The sequence below is a fragment of the Hakea prostrata genome, chromosome 10 (genome assembly GCF_041222555.1).
Source record: "Hakea prostrata isolate BN-2017 chromosome 10, UWA_Hpros_2, whole genome shotgun sequence".
Classification (NCBI taxonomy): Eukaryota; Viridiplantae; Streptophyta; class Magnoliopsida; order Proteales; family Proteaceae; genus Hakea; species Hakea prostrata.
Genome location: NC_142609.1, coordinates 49501667 through 49513859, shown reverse-complemented (window position 1 = coordinate 49513859; position 12193 = coordinate 49501667). Strand labels below are relative to the sequence as shown.

The window sequence follows — 12193 nt, the reverse complement described above, 5'->3', positions numbered from 1 at the left end:
GATTCAAAAAGTCAGCCAGATCACATACAACATTTATGGGTCTAATGCTATAAATAAGAGGCCAATCTCTTACCTAGCTGTATTCTGGTCTGATTAGATCCTTTCTCAGTGATTAAGGGTCGTTATGTTCTAGTCTAAACCATAGAACCAGATGGGTTACAACATTCTAGGGGGGTTAATGGATTGGATCGTGATTAGACGATGGCAGTATCCTATTAGCATCTCATTATATTTGGATGGATTTGGATAATATCATATCAATTCTTGGATGAATTCTATCAAAGTTGGATGATATTTAAATAATTAAATTTTTATATAGATTATTCTAAATGGGTATTTTTGACTATTATTTACTAGAGGGTTGGTTTGATTGGCAATGACCAACATCCCTCAGTGAAAGAGGTCAGGGTTGGACTGTCCTTCGTGATATATTGGGGGCAACATTTGCTGCCAATGGTCGAGATTGAAATCTCGACTAAGATTTAGATCTTTACCATCTATCTCGTAGATAGTAAAAAGCGAAAATAGACGGTTGGCATTTGCTGCCAACGGTCAAGATTGGAATCTCGACTGAGATTTAAATCTCTACCATCTATTTTGCAGATAGTAAAAAGCTAGATTTTGATCTCGACCGTTGACAGCACTGGAGTTGAACCAATATACGTGCAGCACTGGAGTTGAACCGATATATTGAAATTTGAAAGTAAGTTTTGTTCACATAATAATTCAAAAAAGGGAGCGAAAACTTGTTCGGTGTCCAAACCCGCAAAACTCTTCCCCAGTTAATCCACTCTCAGCTTCAAATGAGAGTTTCTAGACACCCAAACCTCCAAGAATTCAAGGCAAACTTCTTGATCCGTTTCATTAACCACTCAAACTCTTCTCGCCCTTTGCAGTAAAACTTCAAGAATTCAAGGCAACCTTCCTTACAAATGGCACCTAAACGCACACGAGGGCAATCATCGACTACTCCTTCGAAGCCTCAGGGCATTGTATATCCGGTTGCTTCGTCTAGTCGGGGTTCCATCCCCAAATCCTCCAATCAATTGGTCACAACTGTGGATCGCCCTGTTGCCGGATTTTCCCCTCCTTCTATAATGGCGTTTCCTCGCCAAACCTAGGTTCAGGTTCGCCAAACTGGGTTATCATTCAAACTCTTCTCCCGCGGCCAAATTCGCACCTTCCCAATGCCCCGCCCGAGGCCTCGCCCTCGGGGCTTGTCCGGTTGCGCGCGGGTTCCTCCCCTCCTCCCTGGTCCGGCCCGGTTTCCTCCTCTGGCCCCGCGTCGCCAAGCGGGTTATCATTCACACGAGGGCCAATACTAACAGGTGTTGTAAGGCCATTTACGCATCTGGTGGTGCCTCCAGCGCATTGCTCAGAGATGGATGGTATCATGTGAACAAGGGAGTTAGTTTTGTAAATTAATAAAACTTAAGTCTTTAAAATGTAAAAAGAAAAATTAATATTTACACATCAACCTGGCCGTTTGAATCTTAACCATTCATTCTCACATTGCTGACGTCGCCAAATCAGGGTCGATGGCGCTGGCTGCTGCCGCAAATAAAAATTCGTGGAATAGATGAGATGTTGAGTGACTTAGTCCACGGATTTTAAGACCGAGAGAAACTTATGACTGAAGAACAGTTTTCGGCATCAGTATTTAAATATGGAAAATACTAAAGAAAATTGACGATAGAATGAAGGAACTTAGCACATCCGTGGAGGAACTAGAAGCAGTAGACAATGATGAGCCAGCAAAGCATGAAATTCATACAATTGATTTTATAGGACTGGGGCCAATTCCATCGGCATTTACCATACACACTTTGAACCGTGAGATGAAGAATAGAAACCTAGTTAATCACACAATATAAATCAATAATTCATAACCTTAATTGTTATAAAAAATGGCTCTGATACCAATTGTGAAAAATGACTCTGATACTAATTTTGATTTAATTAAGATTATAAATTCATCATTGGTATCAGAACCATTTTCTATAATAATTAAGGTGATAAATTCGTCTGGTCGGGGTTCCATCCCCAAATCCTCCGATCAGCTGGTCACAACTGCGGATCCCCTGTTGCCGGATTTTCCCCTCCTTCTATAATGGTGTTTCCTTGCCAAACCTAGGTTCAGGTTCGCCAAACTGGGTTATCTCTGCGGAACCCGCAGGGTCATCACACTTTAGTTCACAACAGATGGCTTCGGTCCCCCGCTCTATCGACAGGCTCCCTGCTATTCCAAAGGTTTATTTTCTTGTTTGTAGTTGTAATTTGCACCCATTCTCCAACTTTTTTCAACTTGGTTAATTCTCTTAAATTTAGGTCGATTTATGTTGCTTTATATGATCTCCGATCGTTTCTACAGTATTTTCATATTGTAAAAATGTGTTGGATGACTTGATTCGTACTTTGAATAGGTAATATTACTTCGTCAGTTTCTTGGGATATTCCATGATATGCCACTGGGTGAGGAAGGCTGTATCCTTTGGGAACAAGATGGATATGTGTTGATCAGAAACAGAAAATAAATGTGAAATTATTTTTCTCTCTTCCTTGATTGGGTTTGTTGAGAGAACTTCCTCCTCAACAGAGTTACTTTCTTTTGGTTTTCTTGGATGAGTGAATACGTTTGAATGATAAATTGGAATATAATTCAATAATAATAAAAAAAATCTCGTAGAGGATAAAAAATATGATTCCTTCTGTAAACTATTCAGCCATCTTTATGGGAGATTAAGCTCTCTTCAGCTAGTTCCTATTAGCAATTGTAACATTTGCGGTATCTTGGTCAATCTTGATATATATAATTTGTCATCTTGGATTGCAAACTGTGTAAACCCAAAATTTTTAATGTGGCCTGCAGCCTTATAAGACTTATAGTCCTATTTTCCTGCTTTTACCTTTTCTTCTTCAAATTCCTTAGAATACAATTTGTGTTGGGCACACCATCAATACCATAATCCTACAAGGTTTTGAATATTCCTACCTATGTACCCATAAGATTGGATGGATTGGATGAATTAGACAGTAACATCATGTTGAACTTTGTTCCATCTTAAATTTTTCCTTTTGCATGGGATATTCGCCTGGAAAAGGAAGCAGTTTCATGAATGAATGCAAGGTCATGATTAAATCTGATTTAAAAAAATAAATAGAAGTAGCTTGAAACCTCCAAGTAAGCTTGAGTTGGATTAGAAGAAACATGATTACAAAAGGAGGTGCAGCAAGCTTAAGGATATCTACCTAGCGGATGGGGCTTCCACCACCACCAGGTCTATGGAGATTCATGATGTACGCAGCCTTATCTCTGCTTTGTTGTAATGCTTTTTCCTTTTGTTAGATTAAATGACTTTATGTTCTTTGTGATAATTCTTTTTTCAAATATTATGCATGTCTTTTTGGAAATAGCAATAAGCCTAGGCCTTGGGGAATCAGCCACGGGGGGAGAGACGAGAGCCTAGAAGAGACATCAAATTGGCATTTTGTTAGTTGCCTTAAACAGGCAATTTTGTTTGATGAACATGGGCCACTGGAAAATATGGCTGCATGGCCAAGATAGGCCACTAAATTTGGTGTGGCATATCTTTGAACTCTTTTCTACCCAATATTCAGAGTGACCATACTTTCATTCCCTGTGATAGCAACTGGTGACAGGATCCCTCTCCCCCCAACCCCACAAACACTCCAAATGAGATTCATGTCAAATTTTCTTTGGAAATCAAAATCTCCCAGGATCACTCTAGTGAAGTGGTAGCAGAGGTGCCCAGGCTTTGCCATTTAAATTCGTACTGTTGTTGTTTTTTTGGTCACTCTACACAGAAACCTTGTGCCAACAGCTTTTTATCGTCCTTTAAAGATTGTGTGTGTGTGTTTTTTAAATTTTTTTATATCCGATAGGAATTTAAGCCTTTAAATTACTGTTTTGATCTTCTGAAAACTATATCTGGTGCTCTGTTGGACTTCATAGTATGAATTATTAATTTCTTTACAGGTCTGACTATCAGATGGTGATTCTCTATATGCACTTGGTCGATCATGGCTGAGGAATGCATTGCCTCAAGAAACTCAGGTTTATAAACTTTCTTCTTAGTGGTATATGCAATGAAGATCAATCTTTTACCTGTTCAAGCTACTCTACACTTGGAACTATCGAACAATCAAACTCAGCGTTACCAATGCTGCATTTGTTTCTGCAGAAAATATTTTGTTGGATATTTTAAATACAATGTAGAATCACACAAGGAGTCAAGGACCAGGAAAGGGGATACTAGTTTATTCGAGTGCAACAGAGAAGTTGGACAACAATTTCTCCCGTCATACAATTGATTGTTCCCCTCCTTAACAATTTCCAACTGCACTTTCTTATCATGTTGACAAATGGCAAATGCCACAAATATTGATGTTTGAATTTGACACAATAGGATGCTGACGTGCACTTGTCTTAAATGGAGTGGGAACCTCTAGGTTGCTCACAATGTGGCTGCACTATCTTTATTTTTCCTTAGTGGGTAAAATTTGGTGGAAAAAAAATTGGAATGCAAGTCACTTTATAAAGAAAATATGAAACTCATAAGTAATTCTCTCTATGTAGAAGTAGAACATCCAAATTAGTCTACTTTTTAAGCAGGGTGGAGCCAGATACTGTCTGGACAGTATTTTGGGTATGACTGCTACTCTGTTTTCCTCCAATTTGACCTATATAATTAAGGTTGATGACTTGCTTTCTTAATAGAGTGTAATGTTCACATGGTAATGTTGAGCTTTATTGATGGCTGAGAATGCATTCAAAGATTGGATTCCAAATGTCACATGAGATTCACTATTCAAGAAAGAGTTGTCCTCTTTATACTGTTTAATCTATTGTTTGGTAATGGATTCAGATTCAGACTAGAACGGTTACAACGCCTTGAAAGATTCAAACCAAGGCTTGCTCTTCTTCTGCGTCAACAAGGTGAGCAGCTTAGAGTTGATGCAACTCCTGGATGTTTGGTAATAGTCTCAGATTCAGATTCAGATTCAGACTAGAACGGTTACAACGCCTTGAAAGTTTCAAACCGAGGCTTGCTCTTCTTCTGCCTCAACTATGTGAGTAGCTTAGAGTTGATGCAACTCCTGGAAGCTAACTCATTTCCTGTCTGACATTTGTTGCTGGGCTTCTGTTATGTTGTTCTTACTGCCTTTCACAACTCAAGTGCAGAGCAGAAAACAGTAGAAGACATAGACAAGAGTAGGGGACGGGGGCAGGCACAAAAATTATCCACCATGCAGAATCTTAGTGGGTTTGGTTAAGCACATTGGGATACATTTCTTAGTTGTTGCTCTCTTTCCATTGGGAGTTATTTGAACTTCTCTTTCTTTTTACTGATACAGAAGATGTGATGTGGAAAGTGATAGTAAGAGATCATAGTTAGACTGAAGCTTTGGGTTGCTAAAGTGACATTTATAACCTGATCAAAGTTATGATAAGTAATGCCCCCCATATTTGCGATTCAGATTTCTCTTCAATTATTTTGCGTGATGTGGGCATTTTAGAGAAGATGGGAGAAGATATGGATGTTGTCTGGGGATGAAAAAAGATAACAATAATTAGATTGTTTGACCCTATCATGTGGAAGGCCTTCTTTTGTGAAATGGCAGGTACTTGCTGCTGTGAGCATCAGTTAATGAAATGATGAGGCTCACTGCTATGATTCACAGGACTCACATTGTCTCATCTGTACCCAGAATAAAACATAATTCAATCCTTCCACCTGCCTGAGCTTTCTCTCCATGCTTGAGGTTCCAGCCTTCCAGGGGTCATGATTTCTCATGGCCAGGAAACAAGATGGGAGGTGTAGTTCAGGTTCAGTGAGTCTGTGGGGGCCCTTAATGGGCATCATGGACCACCCATCTTAAGAGAAATGCACAGGTTCAAACAGCAGCTCTTAACCATGTTTCTCATCCGTCATTAGTGCCTTTAAGAATAATAATTAACTAAAGGAATTCAGGAATATGGATCTGAATTTTGTTCCTTCCTTTTGTTGATCTTCTTTTTGCTCTTTAGGAAAAGCAGTTAAGTCTTGATCTGGTCGGTGGTTATAAGCGTAATCCTGATCTCTTTTAATGAAGTTTAATGATGATAAGAGATACCTTGCTCACTGCCATGTGCCTCCCTTTGCTTTCTACTCTGTCTCTGTCTCTGTCTCTGTCTCTGTGGTGTGACTAGCTTTTTTGTTCTAAATTTCTTAAAAACAGTCCAAATAAAATTTGTTTATTAAGACCATCAAAGTCTTAAAGAGACAATCAGTTGGCTTTTTCCATAAGTTGCTTTCCTCTCCAATCAAAAGATTAAAGAACCAGATCTGTCTCGACTCCTAACCATTGAGTTCAAATTTTGGACAAACAACCGTGAGCATGAGGTTGATGATGAAATGTAAAGGGAGGTAAAAGGCACTCCTTCATGGCTCAGTTTACTTCACAAAGAAGGGACATCTCGAAATGGGCACTGAAGGGGAAATGCGAAACACTATACATGTTACTTATTGGGCCTTTGCATAAGTAAAAATACATCCTTGCTTCATTGTGAAGGCACAAGAGATTGACTTGACAGTGACACAGGAGGTGGTGTTTCGGGGTCAAGGGTTAAAATGACAAAGAAGCAAACTCACTGCACTTAACTGTGGCCTGTGGGTGTGTGATCATACTCGCAGTCATGTTTGGCTTGTGTATGTCTTACATTTTGCAATTGTATGGGAAAAATTTTATTTTTGGTTCAAAATGGGATGGATAAGAATGGACCCTACCCACCTTCAAATTTTTTGTTGGGTTGGGGGGGGGGGGGGGAGTGGAATTAATAGGCAACATTTATGTGTGAATCAGTTGAGTACAGCAGTGTATCAGATCCATTCCGCAGGTATATAATGCCTCTTTGAAATTGTATGTTCTTGGTCCCCTCAACAAGAAGCATGGGAGGTAGGATCTCATTATTCATGAGAGAGAGACCCATCATCCGGGGGGTATTTTGGACTTTAGACTGTCGAGTGAAGTCGGTGGAGCAGGAGCTGAGAGAAAGTGAGATAGAGAGTCAGAGAGGAGTTTTTTTTTCTTTTTTTGATAAACTGATATTTAATTAAAAAACGGGCAAGAAGAGCCCAAGACATATTCACTAAAACCTATATTCACAGACAAACGGACAGACGGAACAAATGTAAATAAAAAACTTGTAGCAGATAAACAGGATCAACCGGGTTATCCGGTTGGCGGTTGCCGATTCTCTTCCTTTCGCAGAAAGGATCAGTGGCTCACATTCTGGTGGATTCCTTTTCTGCGGTTCAGGTCAGTCCACACGAAGGAGACTTCTCTCTGCTCCTCACCTTATAAATTAATCTGTCAGTACGAACAGTTGATCCGTACTCAGATCAAACGGTCTCCGTGGGATGGACCCACACGGAAACTACCCATTTGATGAGATTGCACTGCACTAGTGCACTGCATAAACTTCCCCATTTGGAAAGGACATAATCGAAAGGTTAGCCCATAGCTCTGTAAATTACACTTTTGCCATCCTTCCTTGCTTGCTTACTCTAGTTCGACAATGAATGAATCAATCATTCAACCAGACGGAAAAGGGGAATCAGGTCGTGCCACGTGGTTCCTCCACCACTACCACTACAGAGTACAGAGTGTGGACAAAGTGACCAGACTCTACCACGTGTCTCGACATGTAAGGAAAAACATGACCCACTAATCAAGGATTCAAGGCCCTAGGATAATGGCTGCCTTTGACGCGCCATAAGCTAATGATGACGTGGTGGCATCTCTGGTGTTAGTGTTAAATCATTAGATGGTTGTCACGTAATCTTCGTTAAATTTCAGTTTTATGTTCAAAACATGATTTGGTTTGTTTTGAATACGTATCAACTAGTATCGTATGATATGTAGGATATTTTAAATCTTGCTTAGGTCGCAACCATCCAATAGCAAGATCCAACTAATCTAATCTTGCTTGACGGATGACGTCTGTAGTGCTCAATGCGTGAATATCATCACATATTCCACATGCCATGAATCTAATGGTGGCACTATAAACATTATTAGCACCTCCTCAAATTGGGGAGAATGGCAATTTTGATATTAATAACAACTGCAAGGGGGTTTTGGAAACCCCACATCACGAATTACTCTTCCCCTTCTTCACTTCGCTTCACTACAGGCTTCAATTCACTTTCAGCGACGGTTCGCTAATAATGGTAGTATGTACAGCATAGATAGAGAGAGAGAGAGTTAGACGAACACGAGACTCTCTTAAAAACGGAACCTTTTTCGCTTTATCCTCTTCCTCACTGTCTTCTGTGTGTCTTTTAATTTGACAGTGGCGTAGTGCTCATCATCTCGTAGCGCATTTTGGTGGGTTTTGGAGAAGAACATTCTGGTGAAATCCGCCATGGCAGATGCGACCAAAGATCCCTCCGTCAGTGGAAACCTCCTCTCCGACTTGAAGAACTTGTCCTCTTTTCTAAGAACCAGGAGAACTGTAGTTTTCGCATATGGGTTAATGTTCGCTTTTGTCGCCTGCACTGTTTTCATTGCCTTCAACCCTTCTGCAACTTCGTCCCCTTGGTTCACCAACATCTTCGGCAGTTCCGGTTCTGATTCCCCTTACAGATCTCACTTCTCCTCCCTTTTATCCCACTTCCTCCCCAATTCCTCTCAATCTACTAGGACTACTACTCTTCTCTCTCCGTTTCCACAAGTGTATCTCAATGTCTCTTCGTCTAACACTCGTAACATCACGGCTCCTCCTGTTATGAACGCAAAACAGTTCCATGCTCCGGAAAATCTGACTGAGGTTGCGAAACCCACGTCACCAATTTCGCAACCGGTCGATGAAAAAGGAAAAGGTGTTCTGAACAACGGAACTGAAACGAGTTCAGATAAAGCAAATTCCCGAGCACCATCCTTGAGATCGGAGTCTGTGAATGCGCCGTCGCAATCCCATAACTATACTCTGCCCAAGAATGGTACTGTGAATGTGACAAAACCCATTGATAATAGCAGCGTTCAAAAGAAGAAAGCAGAGAATGGTAAGACTGAGATAGAGTCTTTGGCTGGGAATCAGAGTGTGAGTATGCCCTCTAAGGTCTCTAAGGAGGGAGGGCCTTCTGTGAATGCAACTGCTTCGTTTTTTAAGCGGAACAATGGGTCTTCTTCTTCTTCTCAGGTGATTTCGTCTGCGAAGCAATCGAATTCAACTTTGCTGAGTTCAATGATGCATTGTAATATCTTTGATGGAAGATGGGTAGAGGATGATTCTTATCCGCTTTACCCACAGGGGTCTTGCCCACACATCGACGAACCCTTTAATTGTTTTCTCAACAGTCGGCCTGATGGAGCGTATCAGAAACTCAGATGGCAACCCAATGGCTGCAACATACCAAGGTATGTTTCTAATGGCAGTAGAAGAATTACAAAACAAATATGAAATCTCTTGTTTTTCCTTTAACCCCATTTACTTGTGGAGAAAGTTGTGATCTATTTATGGAATGAGTAATCTAGTTGAGGATGATTCGCAGGTTGAATGGGAAGGATATGCTTGAATTGTTGAGAGGAAAACGACTAGTTTTTGTTGGTGATTCCTTGAATAGAAATATGTGGGAATCTCTTGTTTGCATTCTTAGGAACTCTGTGCAAGATAAAAGCAAGGTCTTTGAAGCTTCTGGTCGACGGGAGTTTCGAACTGAGGGTTCGTACTCCTTTTTATTTAAAGTAAGTCGTTTTTCTCCTCAATTTCAGACCTTCTCTCTTCTGCCATTTTAGTTTTAGTAAAGTTTCTTTATCGGGTATATCTTGATTTGGATGGATTTACAGGATTTCAACTGTTCAGTGGAGTTCTTTCGTTCGCCTTTCCTGGTTCAAGAATGGGAGATGCCAGACACGAATGGATCGAAGAAGGAAACACTTCGTCTTGACATAGTGGAGAGATCCTCAGATAAATACAAGAATGCAGATATCATCGTCTTCAATACAGGACATTGGTGGACTCACGAGAAGACTTCAAGAGGGTATCTTTCCAAATCCTTTCTTTCTGTCCTTTATAGGTTTAACATATGCTGATGAATTAAAACCGAAATGAAAACTCAAAACTTGCAGAAAGGATTACTATCAAGAAGGTAGCCATATCTATAACGAATTGAATGTTGTGGAGGCATATCGGAGAGCTTTGACAACATGGGCAAGATGGGTTGACGCCAATGTAAGTCCTAAGAAAACTCTGGTTTTCTTCAGGGGCTACTCTGCTTCTCATTTCAGGTAATTTTGATCCTGGGCAAACACTGTAGTATAAATTCTGTGGTTAAAATCAATAAATTAAAATGGATTTTTCTCCTTGTCTAGTGGTGGGCAGTGGAATTCAGGTGGGCAATGCGACCATGAAACTGAACCAATCAAGAACGAGACTTATATGAGAGGGTATCCACAGAAGATGGCAGTGTTAGAATCAGTATTGAAAGGGATGAAAACACCAGTCTCCTACTTGAATATTACAAGAATGACTGATTACAGGAAAGATGCTCACCCTTCAATATACAGAAAACAGAATCTATCAGATGAGGAACGGAGATCTCCATTGAGGTACCAGGATTGCAGTCACTGGTGTCTCCCAGGAGTGCCCGATTCATGGAATGAGCTTCTCTACGCTCAGCTGCTGATCAATTATAACAAGAAGCAACAGCAACAGCAGAAGAGACCGTAGTGGTGAAGGGTACATAGATTTATCTGTAGGACACTAGAACATGCATTAAATTAATGGGCATCTGTAATTCTGTATAGTATATGGCTTTCCATTCTTCGATTTATGGAAAGAATATAATTAAAGAGCAGAAGATCCAAGAAAGAGTGTTGAGTCCCCATTTTTCTGTTTTTAATTCGAAGTGATAAGTGCAGAGAAGAGAGCCAGGGGGGTTTGAGCTGTAACAATATTGTTTGTATTCATAGGAAGGACAAGGGGGGTCTCTCTTTTTCTCTCTCTCCCCCATTATATATATACAATGTTCTTTGAGCCTAAAACAGGCTTAAATATTGTACAATCTCAATTTCACTTTATATATATTTTTAAATAAAAGAAGAAAGAAAAAATAGCAGTGCATCAAATCCTTCATGTTCATTTGGATTGGATTTTTCCCCCTCTTTCTTGGTGCATGATTGGTGATTACATTCCTAGCTTGTGGTTTTGCAGAAATATTTAGTTGCATGGGTCAGTTACTTGAAAATTTGGTGAAAGAAAGGTGTTCTATTCGCATGGTAATGAATGGGATTTGTTGTGGCAAAGATCAAAATCTTAATCAAGTAAAATGTTTTAGGGTCTGTTTCAATGCCTAAAATGCTTGGGTGTGGGTTTCAAACTGTTGGGGTTCTTTGTACTTGTTTTGGGTATGGGGTCACAAATTGGCGTAGAAAAAAGGGTTAGGGTTATAACTATTCTTCTTCTTCCTCATGGTGAAACATTATCTCTGCCATGGATGTAGCTTTCAGATGAATGACAAATGGCAATAGTCTGTATCCTCTACGCCTTCTATATTATGATGAAGATGTGTATGGGGGGGCAAAGATTTCTATCCTGACGCGTAGAGGATCTGAACACAACAAGATCACCATCTCCTTTTTCGGTGTTTTCCACCTAACAATATGCATGAACACAAGATAGGGAGGAACTGAACATAGACTTGTGTAGTCTTGGATAACCTCAGGTGACTACCGAATTCTTTTTTTTTTTTTTTTGGTAAACAGGTGACTACCGAATTCATGACTCTTAGAAAAAGAAAGAGAACTGAATCTCTAATGTTAATACCTAATTTCATGTTGGTGTTTTGTCGTTTGGTGAGGCCGTTAAGGTTGGTTGGATTTTAGTCGTTGTGGTATGCCCAATTCATGAGAATTTGAAAGCTTAAACCGCAAATGAAGGAGAAATATCAGTAGGAGACATGTGAGGCATATGGACTATGGAATGTTACTCCATTGTTGGCCCAATTGGTATATCTGGGTTTCATCAGTTGTTCATACTTGGGCTTTGATTAAGATAAAAATGGATGGATACTGGGCTAAGTTCAGCCCATCTTAAACTGGTCTTCTGGCCCATAGTTTACCCTTAAAAAATATTGAGGCCCATAATGATATTTGCTCTCTTGCCCACATTACTCTATATTTTCTTGAC

At 40.0% G+C, this 12193-nt stretch overlaps 1 protein-coding gene across 1 annotated transcript; it reads left to right on the top strand.

Moving 5' to 3' along the window:
• The first annotated feature begins 8214 nt into the window (after positions 1–8214).
• LOC149003729 (protein trichome birefringence-like) lies at positions 8215–11145 on the top strand. The gene is made up of 5 exons (XM_089138401.1): positions 8215–9423; positions 9558–9750; positions 9853–10046; positions 10135–10293; positions 10378–11145. The coding sequence occupies exons 1-5, from the start codon at positions 8429–8431 to the stop codon at positions 10733–10735; spliced, it is 1899 nt and encodes a 632-aa protein (XP_088994527.1). The 5' UTR covers positions 8215–8428; the 3' UTR covers positions 10736–11145.
• The last annotated feature ends 1048 nt before the right edge of the window (positions 11146–12193 follow it).